The 24,856-nt window shown below is 40.9% G+C and overlaps 1 protein-coding gene across 1 annotated transcript in view; it reads left to right on the top strand.

The window, feature by feature from the left end:
• LOC110785021 (uncharacterized) overlaps positions 1-20,697 on the top strand; it is an 85,517-nt gene extending 64,820 nt beyond the window's left edge. The window contains exon 2 of the mRNA XM_021989464.1: positions 20,023-20,697. Within this exon, the coding sequence (XP_021845156.1) occupies positions 20,023-20,697 (675 nt within the window). The remainder of the gene's footprint in view (positions 1-20,022) is intronic.
• The last annotated feature ends 4,159 nt before the right edge of the window (positions 20,698-24,856 follow it).

Genomic DNA, 24,856 nt, shown 5'->3' with positions numbered 1-24,856 from the left:
ATACGAATTAATTAAACTAGAATCCTAATAGAATTCTTATTTAATTAATTCATCCTTTTAGGTTTAGGAATTTAATCATATGTCGAAACCTGATAGCTTTAGGATTCGTATAGCACACAAACACACACACGCACGCACAGCAGCCCACGAGGGGCGCCATGCGCGCGGGCGCAGCCCGTGAGCTCGCAGCCCATTGCCACGAGGCCCACACGCTGCCGCAGCCTTGGCGCGCGCTGGGCCTGCCTTGTGGTGGGCCTGGAGCAGCCTTGGCTGGTGCGTTGTGGCGCGCTGGCTTGCTGGGCGATGGCCCGGCTTCGTGTTGGGCCTTCGTCTGGCAGGCCTCGTCCGATGCTAATTCGTACGATACGCTTCCGATTAATTTCCCGATTCCGGAATTTATTTCCGATACGAACAATATTTAATATTTCCGATTCCGGAATTAATTTCCGTTTCGAACAAATATTTAATATTTCCGTTTCCGGAATTATTTTCCGATTCCGATAATATTTCCGATTCTGACAATATTTCCGTTTCCGGCAATATTTCCGTTTCCGGCAATATTTCCATTTCCGATAATATTTTCCGATACGCACCATGTTTCCGTTTCCGGCAACATCTACGACTTGGATAATATTTATATTTCCGATACGATCCATATTTCCGTTTCCGGCAATATCATCGTTTCCGGAGTATTCATTTCTTGCCTGTGACGATCTCAGCTCCCACTGAAACCAAGATCCGTCAATTCCGAATATCCATAGATGGAGTATTTAATGCCATTAAATACTTGATCCGTTTACGTACTATTTGTGTGACCCTACGGGTTCAGTCAAGAGTAAGCTGTGGATTAATATCATTAATTCCACTTGAACTGAAGCGGCCTCTAGCTAGGCATTCAGCTCACTTGATCTCACTGAATTATTAACTTGTTAATTAATACTGTACCGCACTTATTAGACTTAACATAGAATGCATACTTGGACCAAGGGCATTATTTCCTTCAGGAGATTACTAGCAATAGGTTTTGCTTACCTAGAATCTTAAAATACTTAAGACATGCCAAAGATGCTTAAGGATTTAGGAATTTTAGGGTCTTGGAATCGTTCCATTCATTTTTGGACCATGTTTTATTTTTGCATGAATGAAATGTTTAATAGCTTTAATGATTGCATGAATTCTTTTATTCTAGTTATTAAAGTATGATAAATGTTTTCTTTGCTAGTTCATTCTGTAGAATGTACATCTTCAACCTTATTGCGTTCGGACAATAGAACTGCGATATTTCCTCGATCGATTGGTAACTAATTTTGAGAGCGATTCTCAAAGAAAAGGAGAGTGAAAGCGTATCTTGAATGCTATTTTCTTATAGTGATCTTCATGGTTGTTTTCAAACTAAAATTTGAATGGTAGACCAATTGGACCTCATATATTCAGAATACTGGGTAGTTTTGGGATAATAAAGTATTGAGTTAAAGACTCATGTATAATCAATGGTTAACAACCAATTTTCTTTTGATTCGATAATGAATTAGATTCGTTGGATGTTGTCATTCAAAGTGAATAAAAGAAAGGACTTTGTAAGCATAACAAAGTAAGAAGATCATGAAAAGAGTAAAATCTTTTGGACTATAAGAAAACGTGCTAGAAAGGATAGGAAAGGGGAACAAAAGATATGTATTTAGATATTCTATTTATACCTTGAGGTTTATGTTAAAGAGAAACGACTTAGCAAATAAACTCCCATGGTATTAGATTACCGCTTGAGGTTCTAACTCTTGTTAAGAACTCAAATTCCGGGAGCTAAGTCTGGTTATTGACCTACAAGTGGGAAATGAAGCAAAGTTGTGCTACATTAATTGTAGGGTCATCATGTTTGTTTTAAAGTCCTTATAAAGGCTGGAACTTAATGGTATTATGTTCCATTAATCATCATAATCAATTTCTGTTTGGACAACGGAAAGACTCACATTCAAAGTAAACAAAAACATTCGTTGAGTGTTTATTTGAATGAAATTGTCATTTAAGGGTTGAGTCATATGATTGATTAATAAACAAACGAATCTCTTCACACTCAAACTTCAGAAGGTTCAAATCAAACATTTAGATTTGTGTTCCACATATCTTTGGCAATGTCATACGACCATATCAACAAGACAACATTCTAAGATTCCATGGCATGGATTTCTGAAAGTTGATTAATTTAAGACACGTGGGTCTTGCTTGTTGAACATGACATAGAAATGGACTATTGTTAGAAATTTCTAGACAATAAAGTTCATGGGCCAAAGATGGATTTTATGACTTACCTATTTCACAAGAATTTGAGAAAATATGGCTACATTTACTCAACGTGAAATATGTGAAATGCTTCAATGCAATTCACAAAAGGGTATAAAATAAACTTGGAAAGAATTTTGGAACATCTAGGCTGGGTCAAGGTGATGTTTGCATGAGCAAATAAAGATTATCTAGATTGTTTATATGGCATTATGACAATCGAAGCTCCGTAAGAATATGGTATGTCCACATGGAGAAATCGGAATCTATTCGATTAACGATAATCACGACTATTTTCCTATATAGTTTCTAAATGATACTCTCAAGTGACTATCACACTTAACAAAGTTGTCATAGCTAAGGATAAGATGTCATAAGAATTGAACTTCGGTTCATTATATATTTTCATTACATATATATCTAGGGTTGTCAAACCCAGTGGGAGTTAGTGTTTACATCAAACAAACTCAAGAATAAATATATGTTTCTTTATGAGTCTGAGGGGGTCAAAAAAGCACGAGGCTAATGCGTGACCTCGTCCCTTGTGGGTGTGACGATTCTTTTTATTCAATCAAGTGTAATTGGATTTCCTGTGAGTTTACACCCAATTGACTAGTAATATAGGAGTCGCCATTCAGTTTTTAACAACAATGAGAAAAACTAACAAAACCCGGTTATCGTGACATAAAGGGAGTGCAATTATGTTTGAACACGACGGCCGTAGGTTCCCTTGTGATCCCTGGTGTGGGGATCTCTCAACATACACCCGCAAGGTAGAGATTGAGGGTTCGGGGGACTGTAACTACCGAGAGGAGTACTTCGCTCGTCGATAACTCCAGGGGCAGGATATCCTTACTAGCTCAGCATAAATAATTGAAGGGACATGCGTTAACTATTAAACTAATCTGAGTTGATTTTAGCAATATGCAACATATAATACTAGATTGATCGTGATTATCTGATTTAAATAGCATTAAGGGACCTAGCATGATAATCCAATTTCCCAAAAATATTATATTTGTTAGGCGTGATAGAACAATCAGATTTAGTTAGTTTAACAGTTCATAAAAAGGGGCGAGGAAAGCAATTAAATCATCGAGAAGGGGCACATTACGACGCACCCTTGAGAGGTGCGTCACGGTTCTCAGAAAACTAACCACTTTGACTTTGCTATTTCTCCTTTTTATTTAACGAATCTCAAATTATGGGACAGGATATGTTCGGTTCGATTTATGGATCGATTGCGACAGAACGCGTGAACAGTTTCGCAGCGTGAGGCTTAGGCTAAGGGTTGGAGTCAATACTCAGAATATAATTGTGTGTGTGTGTCCTTTTCACGTCGAATTTGGGGCTGTATTTATAGGGAAGAGTTTGTGGAAAGATAGAATTGCAGAGTTCTAATCCACAAAGAATTAGGAAAAAAACACGTACCCAGGTATTTTCAGCGCCCAGGCCTGGGCGCCGAAGATTTCGGCGCCCAGAGCCAGGCGTTGAAAATAGGGTCTGGGCTGTTTTCTTAGTTTGATTCGGATTCCTGAAATCCGTAGTGTTTGAGACTTAATCGAGTCTTTTAGTGCGTATCAATTTCATGACGGAATGCGTCTGGGCCCGTTACGAACTCTAGGCTCGTTAGGATTTTAATTAAGACGTAACTCTTATTTCTGAATCATATTAGGAATAGGATTCTCGCAGTTTTCTATCTCATTTAGGATTTATGTTGGAGTGCAACACCTAATTCTGACAGGTTTCTATCTTTTATGACTTGCCACTTTTAGAAGCTACCCTTTACGGTAGTTACTATTTTTAGCAGGTTTCCATAAATAGCAGGTTTCGGGTGAAATGAAAAGGGGAATTGAGATTCGTTATTTTATAGGAGATGCGTTGTCAAGTGGAGATTTACGCTTTCATCATCGAACCTTTCCCTTTCGGGAATGGGGACAAAAGTAGGTGTCTACAGTTAGCCCCCACTTTGACTGAGTCTCGGGATGAGATGATGGTCAAAGTATTAGACGGAGTGCGTCTCACGAGCCCCCGAGTGATAACATTTGACTTAAGGGTCATCACTTGAAATGTCGACATATCCCTCACGTGTCATTGGGATTTTTCAACGGATAGTATAGAATACTCCCTCACTTTGTCATTGGAAGTATCTAAAGAGGCGTAGAAACTCCCTCACTTTGTCATTGGGAGTAGCTACAGATGTTTTCGAAATCAAAGTTATAAAGTGTAATTGGGCTTGGCCAAGCCCAACCACGAGGTAAAAATGTTTTCAAAGATTCTCATTTTCAGGGCTAGCTAAACGAGAAAACCCCCTTGTTTTTATGGGACGTAAAACGAAGGAAAATCCAGCACATCGCTCTTTTTTGGAAAAAACGGAAAACCAATCCTTTTAATTTTTGGAAAAGAGAAAACCAGAAAAAGTTATCGCTGCAGCGACTAAGGACCTCCGCGTTTTGTGACGTAGACCCCGCCGGCTAAAGATGGCGAACCTGTCCGCTAAGGGTGGACACCCCGTCCGATAGAAGTGGACGAATCTATTTTGAATTTTGAAAATAAGGACCTACGCGGCTTTTGACGTAGACCCTGCCGGCTAAAGATGGCGAGCCTGTCCGCTAAGGGTGGACACCCCGTCCGATAGAAGTGGACGAATCTATTTTGAAATTTGTTTTGCGTTTTTTTGAAAATAAGGACCTACGTGGTTTGCGCCGTAGACCCCGCCAGCTGAAGATGGCGAGCCTGTTTCATTTTGTTTTTGGAAGATTCTATTTTTCGAAAACTGAGGACCTGCGCGGCTAGTGACGCAGACCCCGCCTGCTGAGGGTGGGCGAGCCCATTTTGAATTTCTTATTTTACCTATGTAGAAGGGCTTTTGTGATTACAACCTGTTGGTGGGCCACAATATTTCCTGATCAGGTATGTCCTATAAGTGGGTCCACACTGTGTATACTTTTAACGATATTGCAAAATACCGTTCTTGGGAAAGAAATATCAAGATAACAGATATTTTACACAAAATAGGGGATTGCGCGTGCCCGACAGCGAATATTCGCTGTCTGGGAAGCATTTTCAGCGCCCAGCTCTGGGCGCGAGAATTTCTAACGCCCAGAGCTGGGCGTTGAAAACGCGAAGGGGAGACGGGTCTTTAAATTCGCGGACCGTCTCCTTCCTTTCCCATTTCCACCATTTTCGCTCAAGCTCCTCATCTCTTTCAACTGATTTCTTGCTCGTTTCTTCACTTTTCTTTACGAATTCTACTCCAAATCACTTCCTAATCTTCCCAATGTAAGTAGTTTTCAATAATTTTGAGTTTTTTTTTGTCAATTTCAGTATTTTTGTCAAGTATTTTTATGCATGAAATTGATTTGGGGGTTTTTAATTTTGTGCCCCTTTCCTTCAATTAGATAGTTGGAAATGTTTCTCATAACATGTTAATTAGTTTTTGCATGTTAATTTTCGCAAGTATGTTGATTCTTGTTGAATTTGGGCATTTTCATGCTAGCCCCCAAGTATACCTACGACTCTAGTGTTTTCTTGCAATGTAGGTGTTCTTGGTATATTGCTTGCGTTCCTCATGATTCATGAATGACAAATTATGGAAGAATTTTGATTTTGTTGGAGTTAATTAAAAAAATTTCACTTAGGGAATTTTTGCTCGATATGAACTTAGTATCATGTCTTAGGGAACAAAAATTGTATGACTCCATTTTATGAGCGGAATGCACTCCTTTAGTGATTGGTGTGAGTGCCAGTTTTGTTAAAGGTATAATGCCTTATTGTATTATTGATCAGCATGCCTGACGAGTCGTCACCTTCTTCCGGTGGCCACGAGGAGCGTGGCATGACGCGTCAGTCTACTGGCGCGGGTCCCCTATGGGTGGGCCCTGAGCTCTACGACGGTCGTGATCTGCACTACGACCTAGAGCACCACGTGACTTCCCGCCTTCACGCGAGGAGAGAGACTACGTTTCGCGGCTATGGCGCAGCGACGAGTGAGACCGTTTTTAGCTTCCTGAGCTCGGACGCCCAGGCTTTGGTGAGGGAGAGCTCACTGTTTCCGGTGGTCGAGACCTTCTGGGAGATACTGCGGCTTAACATCTCCCTGTCCTTTCTGCGGTCGTTCATGAGGTGGTGGTGGGATACCACCAACACCTTACATTTTCCTTGGGGCGAGATGACGATCACTCCCGAGGGCTACACGGCTTTGACGGGCTTGACCTTTACAGGGAACCCCGTTCGTCTGAGGTCGGATGGCCCATCGCCGACTGTTGCTGAGGGTACCAGGCTCCTAGGCTCGTGGATGGGTAGGAGATTGCCTTCGTACCAGCCCCGTGGGATACCTTTCGCTGACCTGATGTGGGCCTTAGAGCATGGGGTAGAGGAGTCGCCTTCGAGACAGGCTCGGCTGTTCTACCTCCATTTTATTACTTCCACTTTTCTATCGGGTTCGACTGACACCTTTGACCCGAGGTGGATAGGCATGGTGGAGGACTTGTCTACACTGGGTGACTATCGTTGGGGCGATTTGGGCTATGCAACGCTCATCGGCCAAATGAGTTAGGCGGTACGCGACTCGGACCCGAGTAGACGTCACTTTGTGATTACATTAGCGAGAGTGCCGCGTTTGATCGAGGTATGTGCCTAGACTTTATTTTGTTTTCTCGTTTTTACCGGGCCTCTTTTTTTTGATGTTTTATTGTCTTTTCTTTTTGCAGCTGTGGGCCTATGAGCACTTACCTTGGCTGGCTCCCCGAAAGGGGCAGAGGCCTTTGGAGTACCCTGCCGGTCGTCGTTGGGGTTGGAAGAAGAAGCTGACAGTGCGTCCACCGCCCGATACCGTGTGGGATCTCATTCGGGACAGGAACCCTGAGCATGTGCAGAATCTTATCCTCTATCTTGTATTTCGTCATTCTTTTTATTTTCTATGTGCGAGATCTGACCGTGTTTGTTCAAAAACAGGTGGTTTGGACCCCATGGCTGTCTTTTAGGGGTACTCATGCTTCGGTCAGGGATAGTTATGCCCTGAGCCAGATGCGGGTCTTGTTCGTTGGCCGCCGGGACCCTGTCTGGTATCTGGGAGAGCGGGTACGTATGCAGACAGTCGGGGCTTTTTCGGTGCCTAGGCCTCCGCCTGCGACCATGCTGTCTACTCGCTCGATAGGCGAGTCGTGGAGGGTCCACTCGAGGACTGGCGTGCCGGCGATGGAGTTGGTGATAGAGGGAGCTAGCTATTACCAGTTTATCCAGGATTCTCTTCGTCTCCCGGAGCCTGGCGCTGTAAGTTGCCCTCTCTTTTCGTATTGATTTTAGTGTTTTCATGCTCGTGCCCATGTGTTTATGTCTACTGTGTTTTGTGCAGGAGTGTCATGACCCTTCGTTGGGGGGATGGGTGCTTCCCGATGCTCGGATCTCATATACCGGAGAGAGTGGATCCGAGATTGTGGAGACTTTCCCGGAAGACCGGGTTTTCCATGCTCCGCTCCCTGAGGGAGTACAGGCGGTATGCACCTTTTATTTGTGCACTCTTCTTATATTTTTTCTCTCTTTTTTTTGTTACTAACATTCCTGTTTCAGGTTCCGGCTCGTACGGCCAACGCGATGGTGGGGGTGATCAACCGGTTGAAGTCCGCGTTGGTTCGAGCCCGATCTGCACTTTCTTGCAGGAGCCCCCATTCTACTCGGGTAATGTGCCCTCTTTTTTTTTATTTTGATCTGTACCTTTTGTTTGGCTTTTTGTTACTCACTCTCTTTTTGTCTTTTCTTGTAGACGGGTGCTGGACAAGCCGGGGCCGACGACGCGGGACCCTCGGGCGGGGGACACGATTGTGAGAGAGAGAGGGCACGTCACTCGCCCCTACGGCATCGCCGTTCCGACGCGGGGGTGAGTTCTTCCGGTGAGAGGTCCGAGCCGGAGCGTAGGCGACGTTCCGTGTCGGTGGCCCAAGAGCCTAGCCCCGAGTTGCAGTCACAGCCTCATTTTTGGGGTGATTCTGGCTGCGGGCCCTCATACCATGGGGAGTGGAGTGGATGGACCGACGAGGCTTGGAGACATGGAGCCGACGACGAGTCTTAGGCTTACCTCCTGTTTTGTACATATTCATTCTTGTATTCCGCATGTATATATATTTTTTTGCGATTTTTGGTGCAAGAATGTTTTGAGCCTTCCGTGGGCTTTGCTTTAACATATTATAGTAATATTAGCTTTCTAAACCGACGACGAATTTTGAAAAGGGAAAGAATTTCGTAAAAATAATGAGTTCATACAAGAGTGCACACATATTTTTAGACTAACCGACTACTTGGGGTATTACATATGCATGTTCACTATTTTTTTGTTTTTTGCCGACTCGTGCCATACTCCTTTGTTGGGCTTGTTCCTGAAAATTCTTGTGGCTTTGTTTTTTATTCCATTTGGTCTTGCCCGTGCATGGGTTAGGGTATAGTGCCCTTTGCAATATCTTTTCTTCTTGATGCGTTGCATGACTTTATTATTTTTTAATTTTTATTGGACCGAATCCTTGATAAGGATTGCCTACGTATCTTGTCAGAATCAGGTCGCGCGTAGTTCTAGCTTTTGAATTTTTTTTGAAAGGGTGTTCATTACACGTCTGCTTCCCCCCCAAGTGTTCGTGGTTCTTTTGATGGTTCGAAAAAGGAGTACGAACACTTGCAGAATCGGGAGGATAGGTGGCAAGAGAGAATGACGCCCGTTCAAGGGCGAAAGAAATATCGGCGCCCAGGCCTGGGCGTGAAAAATAACAGCGCCCAGTCCTGGGCGTTGAAGTTTTGTCCTTCGCTTTTCCTACTTTATCGAGTTTTATGCCGTTTGCTTAGAGTAATGTACAGAATGCTTGCTTATGAGTCTTAACGTGTTTTATTAGATGCCTTAACTCCGGACTGGATTTTATTAAATATAGTACTTTTTCAATTGGTCTAAGTTCGTGAGGTTAGCGAATTCCGCTCCATCTATGTCAGCTAGTTGGACTGCTCCGCTAGGTAGGATGGTCTTTACAAAATATGGTCCTGTCCAGTTAGGCCGGAATTTTCCTCGAGGGTCCGTAGTAGGTGCGCGGACTTCTTTTAATACAAAATCGCCTTCTTTGATATTTCAAGGTTTGACTCTTTTGTTGAATTGCCTTGCGATGTGCTTTTGATACACTTGCACGTGATGTAAAGCTCTCAACCTCCGTTCGTCTAAAAGGACGAGCTCGTCGTACCTAGCTTGAATCCAATCAGCTTCGGGTAGCTTGCTTTCTAGGACGATCCGGAGGGAGGGAATTTCCAACTCGATCGGTTGAACTGCTTCCATTCCGTATACCAAGGAGTAGGGTGTTACTCCAATGGAGGTGCGGATTGAGGTTCGATAGCCCCATAATGCGAAGTGTAATTTGTTGGGCCAATCCTTATAATTTTCGGCCATTTTTTCGATTATGACTTTAATATTTTTGTTGGCCGCCTCTACCGCGCCGTTCATTTGCGGCCTGTAGGGAGAGGATTTATGGTGTTTGACATGATATTTTTCGAGCAGGTCTTGGACTTCGGCCCTAAAGTGGGAACCTTGGTCACTTATGATTTCATGTGGAACCCCGTATCGACAGAATATGTTCTTTTCTAGGAATCGAGCGACATGTTTGGCCGTTAATTTTGCATAGGAGACTGCCTCTACCCATTTAGTGAAGTAATCAATTGCGACTAAAACGTACTCGTGTCCCCCTACGCCTGTTGGTGTTACCTTGCCGATTATATCTATACCCAAGGTGGAAAAGGGCCATGGAGAAGTGAAGGTGTATAGTTCTGAGGGAGGCAAATGGTTAAGGTTACTGAAGATTTGGCATTTTGGGCAAGTTTTTACAAAGTGGTGGCAATCGGTTTCCATGGTGGTCCAATAGTACCCTGAGCGGGATATTTTTCGGGATAGCATTTTTCCGTTCATATGGGGTCCGCACACGCCGTTATGGTATTCTTCCATTAGTCTTTGGGCTTGGTTTTGGTGGACACAAAGTAACTTGATTTTATTCGGCGTGTATTTGTACAGTTCTCCCAGAATTATGCTATATTGTGAAGCGAGGAGGCGTAGGACCTTTTGTGCTCGCGGGGAGGTGTTTGGGGGGAATTCCCCACTTGTTTTGTAACGAAGGATGTCCGTGTACCATGGTTCTTCTTCGGTGTTTTCAGGTTCAGAGTCTATGGCACAGCAATAAGCCGGCTCTTTCCTTCGCTCGACCCGAAGGGTCATTCCGTCCCATTCATTCGGGATGTTGAGCATTGAAGCTAGCTTCGCTAGTGCATCCGCGAACTGGTTGTCGTCTCTTGGTAAGTACGTATACTCGATTTTTTCAAATTGCTCGACTATTTGGTCTAAGTAAGCTTGATATTTTGAGAGACTAGTGCTTCGGACCTTCCATCTTTTGGATATATGGTTGATTATTAGGGAAGAATCCCCGAAGACTTGTAGATGTTTGACTCCAAGGCTAACTGCGGCCTCTAGCCCAACTATGCAGGCCTCGTATTCGGCGGCGTTGTTTGTGGCCTCGAAGTCAAGTTTGACGAAAATTGGTATATGGGCCCCTTCGGGACTGACAAGGAGAACTCCGACGCCGCATCCTTTCTGGTTGGACGCGCCATCGAAGTATAGTGTCCAATAGTCATCTCGTATCATCAGAAGCTCCTCGTCGGGGAGGAGGTAAGCTTCCGTGGTTTCCTCATTCGTGGCATGCTCGGCCAGGAATTCGGCTACCGCTCTTCCTTTTATTGTTTTTTCTGGCATGAATTTAGGTCGAATTCTGAGAGCATGACTAGCCACCTGGACAGGCGACCATTTAGGGCGGGCTTTTCGAACATGTATTTTAAGGGGTCTAGTTGTGACACTATATGAACAGTGTGGGCCAATAGGTAATGTCTGGGTTTTTTGGATGCCCAGACGAGGGCGAGGCAGGTTTTCTCAAGTTCTGTGTATCTCATCTCGTACTGTATGAACTTCTTGCTCAAGTAGTAAATGGCTCGCTCGGATCCATGTACACACTGTGAGAGCATAGCTCCCGCTGCAGTATCCGTGACGGTTAGGTATAGGCGTAAAGGGATTCCAGGCAAAGGCGGGGAGAGGACGGGTGGTTTGCTTAGGTATTCTTTGATTTTATCGAAGGCTTTCGACTTTTTCTTCTTTTGTTAATTTTTTGAATATTGGCTCACAAGTCATAGTAAGCTTGGAAATGAACCTACTAATGTATTGCAGCTTTCCTAGGAAGCCCCTTATCTGTTTTTCAGTTTTTGGTGGGGGCATTTCGGTAATGGCTTTGATCTTAGATGGGTCAATCTCGATTCCTCGCGTACTAAAAACATATCCTAGCAATTTTCCCGAGGTTACCCCGAACACACATTTTTGTGGATTTAGTCTCATGTTATATTTCAAGATTCGGGTGAAGAACTTTTTAAGTGTCGGGAGGTAACCGTGCCGGTCTTTAGATTTGACGATCATGTCGTCCACATAGACCTCGATTTCTTTGTGTATCATGTCATGGAGTAACGTGGTGGCTGTTCTTTGATAGGTGGCCCCCGCGTTTTTCAAACCAAAAGGCATTACAGTGTAACAATACGTACCCCAAGGGGTAATGAAAGTTGTTTTTTCCATGTCTTCTTCTGCCATGAGTATTTGGTTATATCCGGCGTACCCATCCATAAAGGAAAGGAGCGCGTGTTCTGCGGTGTTGTCTACTAGTATGTCAATGTGAGGTAGGGGGAATTCATCTTTGGGACTAGCTTTGTTGAGGTCTCGAAAGTCTACGCACATTCGCACTCGTCCATCTTTTTTAGCTACGGGGACAATATTGGCCACCCATTCTGGGTAGTTGGAGACTTTTATAAAGCCGGCGTCTAATTGTTTAGTGACTTCTTCTTTTATTTTCAAGGCTATCTCTGGTTTGAGCCGCCGTAGCTTTTGTTTTACTGGCGTCATTTTGGGATCTAGCGGAATTTTATGCTCAGCGATTTCTCGATCTATTCCTGGCATGTCTTTGTAGGACCAAGCAAAGACACCCTCGAATTCCCGCAAAGTGGAGATTAGATCGGCCTTTTCAGTGGGAGTTAAGGTGAGGCCAATTTTAATGATTTTAGGATTTTCTTCTGTTCCAATATTTATCGATTCTGTGTCCTCAATTATAGGAGTTTTGATTTCTTGTTCACTTACAGCTTTTACTAGTTCGGTATATTCCTCTTCTGGCTCTTTTTCGTGCTCATTAGTGGCGAGACATTCTGCGTTATTACTCGGATTTTTAAGCGACATATACTCGAAAGTTTTGTTTATCTTATTAAAGTCATGAAGCATTACATCAAAAAGATCTCCCGGAGTAGAGATTTCCAGGTCTAAACTATTTTTGGGAGGGGTTACAATTTTGCTAGGTTCGGACTCGGAGTCAGACTCGGATTCAGACTCTAATTCTTCGTACATCGGACCCTCTCCCGCGGATATCTTGAACTTCATCCCACGAGCATTAGTCCATTTGAAAGTCTTGCGCCACCCTCGTTGGATTTGGTCATCTTTTGAGGGTGATGGAGCGATCAATTTAGTAGGATCGAACACTTCATCTTGGAGAGCTAATGCCATAATTTCTGTTTCATTCTTCGCTCTTTTCTTTTCTAACCCAAACAATAGCCCGAAAGCATGTGAGTTGGGGAGCGTTTTTGGCATAGCACGATTCTTTGGGCGAGTGGCCTTTGAGAACGTAAAGGGTCGTGTCCCAGAGCATGCATCTCTTGGGTTTGTGCGACCTCTAGGTATAGATGTTCGGGATATGCTTCTTCCATCGCGTTCCTTGATGGCTATCACGGGTAGGTACTCAGGGGCCCTGCATTATTGTTGTGGAGTAGGAGACACATTAGTTTGTTTCGTGAGTCGGTTTTTTTAGACATTCTATTACTACCCTTAAGTCGGACTAGTATATTTGGACTGCTATGTGTGCACTTTGAACTCTTTATATTTTCAAAAATCTCTGCCCGTGTGACATTCATAATTATTTGCATGGTCGACTTTTGGTGTCAAGCATTGCCGTCGTAGGAGGCCTAACAACGACGCAAGGAGTAATTAATTTTTTTCACGAGTCGCTTTTGAAATCGAGTGCTTTTCTTACGCCCTCAGAGAAATTCTTTTTACGGACATTTTTTTGTGCTACGTATTTTCCTTTTGCGCGGGCACCGAGGCTGTTGCGCCTGACCAGAAGGCCAAGCAGCAACTTCAGCGCCCAGCGAGGGGCGTGAGAAATTCTGGCGCCCAGCCAGGGGCGCTGAAAATGCGTCCCTGACTGGTGCTCGATTTCTGTTTGCGTATATTTTTTGTTTATGCGACTTGATTTTGCGCGCTTGCCTTATAACGTCCTTTACGCGTTGTACAGCGTTTGTGGGATTCGTTATGGGCCATCCCGAACGTCGCTTATTTTTGTGGCGATCGTTTGGGTTTGCGGAACGCGTATTTCGGTATAACTCTTTGGCAAATTAGTCTATGAATGTTTGGGCAATTTTTAAGGTCGTTGGTTTTCTAGGGTAGTTTGTCACACACAATCACATATTTCGCTACACATAACTAACATTCATCATAAGGCGATAATAACATGTCATGTAGTTTATGATAGGCTTCTATGGGTAGTTATTTGCGCCTGGCTTGGTACCGCTTCTATCGTAGATCCAACACATGCCCCGGTCGAGGTAGTGTCTTCAACAGACGAATTTCGCTCAAGAGGCCAACCCGCAAGTGCAAGCCAAGGGGGCATGCAGGCGAGAGGGACCTAATGAGCGAGCGATTGGGTTCGGGATAGGTGTACTACCTGCACAAGTAACGAGTGGGCAACATGCGCGGCATATGCACCCCCCTATTGGCGGAAAAAGGTATCCTTAGTCCCAACTCCCGAGGGAGCCGAGATTCGTTATGCGGTTCTGCCCGTTCACATTAATATGCTGATTTTCAGGTCGTCCCAACTTGATGGGGAAATAAACGCGGGGTAGGATCGTTTCACCCTTCGGCTATTTTGATTACCTACAAGCACGAGTATTTCCTTCACTATCCCCAGTGGAGTCGCCACTGTGAGGGGGTCGAAAAAGCACGAGGCTAATGCGTGACCTCGTCCCTCGTGGGTGTGACGATTCTTTTTATTCAATCAAGTGTAATTAGATTTCCTGTGAGTTTACACCCAATTGACTAGTAATATAGGAGTCGCCATTCAGTTTTTAACAACAATGAGAAAAACTGACAAAACCCGGTTATCGTGACATAAAGGGAGTGCAATTATGTTTGACCACGACGGCCGTAGGTTCCCTTGTGATCCCTGGTGTGGGGATCTCTCAACATACACCCGCAAGGTAGAGATTGAGGGTTCGGGGGACTGTAACTACCGAGAGGAGTACTTCGCTCGTCGATAACTCCAGAGGCAGGATATCCTAACTAGCTCAGCACAAATAATTGAAGGGACATGCGTTAACTATTAAACTAATCTAAGTTGATTTTAGCAATATGCAACATATAATACTAGATTGATCGTGATTATCTGATTTAAATAGCATTAAGGGACCTAGCATGATAATCCAATTTCCCAAAAATATTATATTTGTTAGGCGTGATAGAAAAATCAGATTTAGTTAGTTTAACAGTTCATAAAAAGGGGCGAGGAAAGCAATTAAATCATCGAGAAGGGGCACATTACGACGCACCCTTGAGAGGTGCGTCACGGTTCTCAGAAAACTAACCACTTTGACTTTGCTATTTCTCCTTTTTATTTAACGAATCTCAAATTATGGGACAGGATACGTTCTGTTCGATTTATGGATCGATTGCGACAGAACGCGTGAATAGTTTCGCTGCGTGAGGCTTAGGCTAAGGGTTGGAGTCAATACTCAGAATATAATTGTGTGTGTGTGTCCTTTTCACGTCGAATTTGGGGCTGTATTTATAGGGAAGAGTTTGTGGAAAGATAGAATTGCAGAGTTCTAATTCACAAAGAATTAGGAAAAAAAACACGTACCCAGGTATTTTCAGCGCCCAGGCCTGGGCGCCGAAGATTTCGGCGCCCAGAGCCAGGCGTTGAAAATAGGGTCTGGGCTGTTTTCTTAGTTTGATTCGGATTCCTGAAATCCGTAGTGTTTGAGACTTAATCGAGTCTTTTAGTGCGTATCAATTTCATGACGGAATGCGTCTGGGCCCGTTACGAACTCTAGGCTCGTTAGGATTTTAATTAATACGTAACTCTTATTTCTGAATCATATTAGGAATAGGATTCTCGCAGTTTTCTATCTCATTTAGGATTTATGTTGGAGTGCAACACCTAATTCTGACAGGTTTCTATCTGTTATGACTTGCCACTTTTAGAAGCTACCCTCTACGGCAGTTACTATTTTTAGCAGGTTTCCATAAATAGCAGGTTTCGGGTGAAATGAAAAGGGGAATTGAGATTCGTTATTTTATAGGAGATGCGTTGTCAAGTGGAGATTTACGCTTTCATCATCGAACCTTTCCCTTTCGGGAATGGGGACAAAAGTAGGTGTCTACAATGAGCGACTCATAGAAACAAAAGGTATTGATTCTACCACAAACCGGAGAACATATGGTTGTTTCTCTAGATAATGTCTTTTAGGAAACCATCATATTTCCAAAAAGGCAAGTGGGAGAAAAATGACCTCAAAGTGAACTTAGAGTCAAGCAACAAACAAATGTAAGATACTTAAGAATCTTTGGAAAAGCTCCATACTTAGATGCCTTTAGAAGAGCTTCATGAAGACTTTAGAAGTGCTTCAAGAGAATCCTAATACTCAAAGGACTTGAGCAATGTCTTTATAGACACTAACGTTTAATGTTCAATACCTAGATAAATCGTATAATGAATAGAATTAAACCAAGATTGATACATAGATATCTTGAGGAATGAAAACTATGAAGACTTTGGAAAGTGCTTCAAAAACATACGACTTACAGGTTAGCTACGACGAATTAAAAGTTCCCAAGTATGGTTTGAGGCCATCAGAAACATAAGTATGGTTCAAGGATATACAAAATTGTTTGAGGCCATTTCATCCAAAGCACCTTCATCTTAAAGAATCAAATATATGATTTGGTTGATTTGCATAAAGGGTTCACTCCCATTAGTTGCAAACATGTTTTCTAAACATAGAACGTTTATTTGCATAAAGGGTTCACTCCCATTAGTTGCAAACATGTTTTCTAAACATACAACATTGATTCGCATAAAGGGTTCACTCCCATTGGTTGCAAACATGTTTTCAAAACATACACAGATGATATTGTATGCACATACAAAAGAGAAGCTAGATTGGTGGTTAAAGATTGTAAACAACTTCACGGCGTTGATAATGTTGAAATCTTTTTCACCAAGTCGGAATGCTTGAACTATTTTGGATAAATCTAGCAATCATTGCATATTGCAATATGGCAATTGGAAAACAAAACACCTTCGTCAATTGGACTTGTAGAAAGGAATTTTGCACATCACACAATGTAAAAGTTTTGGATGCTAGATAAAAGAGCAAGCTTAAGAAATCTATTCGTAGATTAAAGCATGCAAGTGGGAATTGGAACATATTTTTCAACAAGGCTATTGAGCAATCATGGCTCTATGAAAATATGGATCATCTTGTAGATGAGGAGTTTAGTGGGAGCTAAGTCATGTTTATTGGTCCTATATATGAGATACAAATCTCTCTATTGAAAATGACATTCAAATTCTAAATTGTTAGATTTGAAATTATTTGTCAATATTAGAACCATGGCGAAACTTAGAACATATTGGGTTAAAGATCTATTGGATAGGATCTAAAGCGTTGTTTGGATTCTGTAAAATAATTACTAAATCAAACACAGTGGAGAGACTCAAAAGAGACTATCAACCCATATGAGTAAGTCTAAGTAATGAATGCTTTAACTAAAGTATAAAGCTAGGCTGTTATCACTAAAGTTAAACATGAAGGACCTTGAAGAGGTGCCTTCACCTTATATCACATGGCAATGCCAAGATTTTAGCAAGATTCAGTATCTCTTGAAACAGAATAAAGCTAAAAGTCACATGGATGGATTTTAAAATGCAAATGGTTTTTGCATTACAATCAATCATGTATGATGTGATATATAGATTGCCAAGATAACTCGTGAACATTAGATCATGACGAGTTTATACCAATATCTATTGAACTAGATCAAGATCATTAGAACAATATCAAGAATATCCAGTACATCTGGATATGTAGGATGAGCACTTGATAAGAGGAAGTGAAGATGAACTAAAGTTTTGATGCTACATGCATATGCCTAAGCAAAAGTTGAATCTTGTTGTTAGGCAAACCATAAATATACATGGGCAATTAGGCGTCGTGATTAAAAAGTGGTAACATAGGTTCTAAACCATATGTTATGCATGGGAAACTGAATCAATGATTAGTTTCCAAGTTCTCAGTTGAAAGATGTATCTCCCACATCTCTGTGAACTGGTTGGAGTATTCCAAAAGGATGGCATCATTTGCAATTCTACATAATTGAAATGAATTCATTATTGCCTAAGAAGAAATGAAAGAGAATTGTTTCTAGTGGGAGTTCTTCAATGAACTCAGGTTGATCACAAGTCTGCTATCTAGATAATTTTCTATTTTGAATACGAGAATCATTTTAACAGCAATGAAAGACTAGATCATTCTATAAACATATTCAAAGATCTTTTCATCTTACATCGAAAGGCTTTCGATAGATAGGATGCTAAGAATAGCAAAGTATGATAAACTAAACCTCTGCATTGAATGAGACACAACATTCATATGCAAAATGGGGATCAAGTTTGAGTTCCATGAATGTTTTAAGTATTGGGTGAAAGGCCTATATCTATAAAACATTAAATGCTTGATTTTGGGTTAGAGGCCCACAAATTGGTAAGAATTTGGTTTAAACATTTATCATTTATGAAATTTATTATTTCATATTCATTTAATTTGTTTTAGTATTAAATGATAAGTCCAAGTGATTCAAAACATTCAAATGGGATGTCAAGATGGATTCTTCGACAAAGAAACACCCATAAGTGAACTTGAATATTGAAGTCACAAAGGATCCCTAATCCATGTCATTGAAAGGCGGATGACCAATGACTAATGAAGATTTTGCAAGTATATTTGTAGTTCGATTTCTTGAACTAGATTGACTGGATGTCAGAATCTTTTGCATAGATACTTATTGGATCTTGTATCAGATTGACCATGAGAACACTTTAAGAGATTAAAGTCATGTCATAAGTAGTTCTCATTAATGGTGATTAGAACCATTCCTCAGAACATGAGTGATTATGTCTGCTCGTTTGAGAATTAGTTCGCTTTGATACTAGCTAAACGTCGCACCGTAAAAGGAGGCTATAAAAGCAGTTATTGGGCGTACTATGAATCAAAGTGAGTGTTCATAGATTGGAAGAATGGATTGTCCTCCTATCTTTGATACGATATGGTGTTGTTGTGTAACAAGGCCTCTCAGAGAGTTAGATATTGTAAAAATGCATGGCCGTGCTCAGAATGGTTAAGGCTTAACCTTCTTTAAAAGTTTAATAGTTGAGCTCTGTAATCCGAGAAACACTTCTGGACCTAATAAGAATGGCTTGGATCTTACCTTATGTTCAGCAAGTAATACTAAGCGACAAAGGAATGTGAATGCACACTTGTCTAAATGACAAGTGGGAGACTGGCGGAAATATGTCCTTCACCCAAGGTGCATTAAGTCTAATACCAAGGTTAAGATTAATTGCGAACAATTAATTCAGTAAGATCAAGTGATCAAAACAGCTAGCTAGAGCAATGCTTCTGATCAGTGAGTTCTAATCTATATTAGGCTCACAACTTACTCTTGACTGAACCTATAAGGTCACACCAATGACATGTAACAGATCACCGGATTAAATGAATCGGAAATTCATTTAATAGCTTTTCGGGAATTAGTTTGGAAAACGTATTATACGATATGACCTTGTATCGGAATCGTATATCGTATCGCGAATATTCGTAAGGTAGGCGAAACGAATAATAGTATTGTACGACGGTGATTCGTCATGTACGATACGATAAATAATAGCCGTAAGGCGTTAGTCGCGAATACTAGCCGCATCGGAGCTGCCGGTCCGTCGTGCCAAGCGCATGCGCGCAAGGCCCAACGAGCCAGCGAACTCGCAACGCAGCAAGCAAGTCAGCCAGCATGGGCGTGGCAGCGTGCACAAACGTGCAGCAACACAGCAGCGAGAAAAGCAAGGCCCACGGCCCATGATGCTCGGCTGTGCGCTGTGGGCTTCGGCCTGCAGTGTGGGATGTGCGCGGGGGGGTGCTCGCGTGTGTGGAGTGTGGCCGGTCAAGGCCCCTTGGTCTTGGCCGGTTACACTCAATATAACAATTAGGTTATATTATTTCCCACACACAACACAATTAGTTTTCCAAGTGACCTAAACCTAATTCCAAAATTACGTTGTTCAGTTTTTCTCTCTGCTCAAAAATTGTTCATCCCGAAAAGTAAAATATCTTGTACGTTGTTAAGCTACAATAATCAAGACGGATCTGAACGTGTCGGTGAACCAAATAGAGGAATGACAAGTGGACTTATTTGTTCGTGTTCGTTGATACTATACTCGGGAAAACATGCTTCAAATGTAAGTATGCTTAAACTGTGCTTTATACATGGTTCTTGGATTTAGGGATGTTCTGCACATGTTATATATGTTTAACTGTATTCCTCTACAGGTTCATCCGCTCGGATATTCAGCAAACTCTTGCCAGATCCTGGAATCACAAGAGTTTGGAAACCTTAAGCATCGGGAACTTCCCTCAAACAACCGAATTTCATCCGCTCGGATGACAAACAAGTTCTTAAACAGATATACGAATTTGAAGAACTTGGTTAAAAACAAGTCTCTGAACAAATCTTCGAATTTGAAGAACTTGGATAAAAATAAGTCTCTGAACAAATCTTCGGATTTGAAGAACTTGGATAAAAACAAGTCTCTGAACAAATCTTCGGATTTGAAGAACTTGGATAAAAACAAGTCTCTGAACAAATCTTCAGATTTGAAGAACTTGGATATAAGCAAGTCTCTGAACAAACCTTCAGATTTGAAGAACTTGGATAAAAGCAAGTCTCTGAACAAATCTTCAGATTTGAAGAACTTGGATAAAAGCAAGTCTCTGAACAAATGTTCGGATTTGAAGAACTTGGATAAAAGCAAGTCTCTGAACAAATCTTCGGATTTGAAGAACTTGGATACAAGCAAGTTCTTGAACAGATCTTCAGATTTGAAGAACTTGGATACAAGCAAGTGCTTGAAAAGATCTCCATATTTGAAGAACTTAGACAAAAACAAGTCTTGGAAAGATCTACGGATCCCCAATTCCTGGATAAATGAGCAAGTCATGGAATGATCTACGGATCCCCAATTCTTGGATAAATAAGAAAGTTCTTGGATGTATCTACGGATCACATGAAACTTGGAAGAAATTAAACATCGGCATCGCCTTCGGGCTACCGAAGTTTAATCCCGAAGGAAAAATCCGAGCCGAGGTAAAATCCGAGCCGAGGTTAAAATCCGAGCCGAGGTTAAAATCCAAGCCGAGGTTAAAATCCGAGCCGTGGTTAAAAATTCCGAGATGAAATTGACTTTTACTTAGACGTGATCAAAATCAAAACCCAACCCATTTTTCAAATAGAATTGGGTCTGGGGGGCATTTGTTGGGGTGTTAAAATGGGCACACCATTTTAACCCAAAAGCCAATAAAACCCACTCAAGCCAAATATCACTTACAAGGCCTCAAAGGCCCAACAAGGCACTATATAAACCCCTCAAGGGGGAAGGTAAAAGGGTCATTCTCTAGCCCTAGAGAAGCCACCATACCCTCTCTCTCCCCAAAATACTCTCAATTTATACATTAATTGTACTGACTTGAGCGTCGGAGGCTCCGCCTCGGGGACCCCCCCTTTGGCCTGGAGTTCATCTTGCAGGCACCGTACGTGGCTGAATCTCAAGACACCAAGGACGCTTATACCATCATTTCAACCCCAAAACACACACTATAGATGGTCTTCTGATTTTAATTCCAACTACATTATTAACCTGGAATAATCTCAACTATTGGGGTACTGTTCTCAAAACATTCTCTTTTAAAAAAAAAACTTGTTCAACAGGTCACATGGACTATGTGTCAACTATGTATAGGACAATTTTTTATTTTAAAAATGGAAAAAAAGAAGGGGCATCCACCGCTACCCTTATTACTGCTCACTCCGCCTCCACGATGTACATGACTGCTCATACCTCCTGACCACCCCCTCCATTGCTGTCGGGGCTTCCAACTCCCATCCCAACCATCTCTCTATCGAACTCCCATCCCAACCACCTCTCTGCACTGCCATAACATTGTTGCTCACCTTCGAATCAATATGCTATTGACTTCGAGGTAGCAGAAATCTATACAAGTTGATGAGGAAAAATCAACGACATTAAAGCATGACGATGGGGGATGCCAAATGATTCAGCTAAGTTGGATTCTTCCCCTCCTTTCAGATTTACCTCTTCCTTGACCCCATCCTTGAACAAACAAAAACCACATTCCATCATTCAATTCCTAACCTTCCATACCGTTCTTTACTCCTATCCCTTTCCCTCCACCATGGATGTTCCCTCGTTCCTCTTTTACTTTTTAAAAATATTTCTTGTAGTTAGTGATGGCAGTGGTGAGTGGCGAATGGTCTGCAATTAGGTAGTGAAGTGGGGTCAAGTGGTGCAATGGTGTGGGCTTGGCTGGTTTTGGGTAGGCGGGGTGGAGTGAGGACCGAGGAGAGAGGGTGGGGAAGAGGAAGAGGAAGAGGAGTAAATGACTTACATAAAGCAAAAATTACTGGTTCGAAAGGTTATAGGTAAACGTGATTGTTTTGAGAAGACTACCTTAATAGTTGGGATTATTCAAGATTAATGTTTAGTTGGGGTTAAAATGAGAAGACCACCAATAGTTTAGATTATTCTTGTTAATTTTTCCTAATTATTAAACCCAAATCCCAAAAATGTAAAATAAAATTAGCAAAATACAACAAAACAAACCTTAAAAACACCCACTTTTCAAAAAAACAAAAACAAAAAGTCAAGGAAAAAAAACTGGGTTTGAACAAGAAATCAACAGTAAAAGTGAGTCAAGGGTTTTCCACTTTTGCAGAATCCATAAAACCCCACATCTTGGAGCCCTATTTTAAGCAAAAGCTAATAATTAAAATCAATAATCATTCTTGAAAATGCAAGTTTCAGGACAATAATAAAATTGAAATTAAAGTACTGTAGGTCCGGATCCTCCAGAGTTTTAATAAAACTCTGCAAGGTAGACTTGTATCTAAATCATACATTTTAAAATTAATGACTCGTAGTAGTGGGAAGTGAAAATCAGTAGGTGGATATTGATGAGAAAAAAATAGGAGGGATTTTTGCAAAGATAATGTATGAGCCATTGATTTTTCATTCAATGGTCGATGTTGCTCAAACTATACCTTGTAGAGTTATTTTAGAACTCTAGAGCATCTAAAACCAAAAGAAATTGTTTCCTCAACTTTTTTTTATCGGTTTACGCTCGGCGACTGCTCTCTTCACCTAAATTTCACTTATGTTATAGCATGATTAATCAATAAAAAACACCATTCTCTTAGCACTCTCTCTCCTCCTAAGAGGACTCTTTATTATTGTAGAAATGAAGGAGAGGATTCCTTTTTGGAAAAGGAATAACATGCACTCTACTTGAAAATGATGAATCTCCTCGGTTCATGTGCCCAAGAGAAACATTTGGTAAGTTATATTTCGCCACTTGTCACATTAATAGTGGATGTCAAATTTACCCATATTTTCAATAGTTATAATTCTTTAAACCGTAATAAAATTATAACGGAAACATAAATATATATATATATATATATATATATATATATTCCTATGAGAACCACCTTAAGGTGAGAACCTCTCTTAAGGTGAGAACTCCGATCTAACCGTTCATTAAACGAAATCTGGGTCATTCATTAATCATTACCTTTATGATTTTATCCCAATCACCATCAATTTTCTCTCTCCTTTCTGTTTGAGCATACTGTTTCATTTTCTCTCTCCTGTTTCTCAAATTTCACCCCAAATTTTCTAGTTTCCCAAATTATCTGAGTAATCCGCATTTATCTTTGAAGATCTCTATCAAAATCAAACAAGGTTACTCGATCTTTTGATATTGTTCAGCTCAAAATTCCTAGGTATTAAACTTTAATTCGTTTATTTATTTTTTCTGCTCATTTTTTATAATTGTCAGTGTTTAATTTGTCTAATTCGCTTCAAATTAGTTTAAATCGCTACTAGCATGTATAATTTGTGAATTTTATCTTTAGGTTATTTTAGTTTCAAGCGAACTATTAATCTCGAATTACTTTGGAATTTTGAGGAATCACTTGCGATCATGCGATATCGTGAAAGGGAGATCTGATTATGTTGTAGGATTTTGTTGCTAATTGTTGTTGATTAATAATGTTTACAACAATGCTTGATTATAGCTTGCTTGTTTTTTGCTAATCATTTGTGTAAAACAGGGTTGGATTGCTAGGTTTTTTTTTTTTTTTTTTTTTGAATTTGTGTGAAGATATTGATGAAAGGTATTAATCTCACACAACTCTTTCACTAACTTTTATCCTTCTGCAAATCATGCTATAAATATATTGAATAATTAAGATATCAATTAAGGCTAAATCACTCAAAGTATGCAATGAATTCATGAACCCACTCTAGCTAAAGTGATCTCCTGCATAGTTTTTCGACATGAAATGGGGTTCTTGTAGGGGGATCCCTTGATCCCATGTTTTCTGCACGCTTTCCTTTAGTAAGTGGAGGCGTGGAGTGCCAACTTATTTATCTAAGAATAAGAGAGCTTAGAAGATAAACTATGTTTTATAAATAGCTGCCAACTGGAAGCATAATTAAATTCAAATTCAGCTACTTTCTTTGTCAATGAAAAGGATATCAAATTCTAGATGATGGACTATCGTTAGAGTTTCTGCATTCTAAGTGATAGTTTAGGATCGAGGAGGAATTGATGGGCGTAGTCAACACGACCACAGAGGATCAATTTTGTTGCTATGGTAGTTGGTATTGCGGAGTCATGGAGGCATTATACGAAAAGGATTTGAATTTGTTCACATATCATGGGTTTTAACATGTAAATGAAATGGGAAACTACAGAATCTTTTGAATTCCATAAGAAATAGTTGCCAATAAGGTGGAGAAAGGTGGTTCTATATTGGTCTGTTGTCCATATAATTTGCAGGTTTCTAATAATGTTTTCAACAATGCTTGGTTGTTGTTTGCTAATCATTTGCATAAAACAGGGTTGGATTGCTAGTTTGTTTTTGTTTTTTTTGAATTTAAATAAAGATATGGCTGTACGTAATGTAATACCTCGTAATTTTCGTAATTTTCGTAATTTTATAAATATATTTTATTGTATTTATAAAGATTTTTATGAATTTAATTGCATTTAATGTGATTTAAATGTATTTTATTTTTAAATAATT

The sequence above is a fragment of the Spinacia oleracea genome, chromosome 2 (genome assembly GCF_020520425.1).
Source record: "Spinacia oleracea cultivar Varoflay chromosome 2, BTI_SOV_V1, whole genome shotgun sequence".
In the NCBI taxonomy this organism is placed as follows: Eukaryota; Viridiplantae; Streptophyta; class Magnoliopsida; order Caryophyllales; family Amaranthaceae; genus Spinacia; species Spinacia oleracea.
The sequence above is the reverse complement of the archived record's forward strand: the minus strand, read 5'-3'. Positions and strand labels throughout refer to the sequence as shown.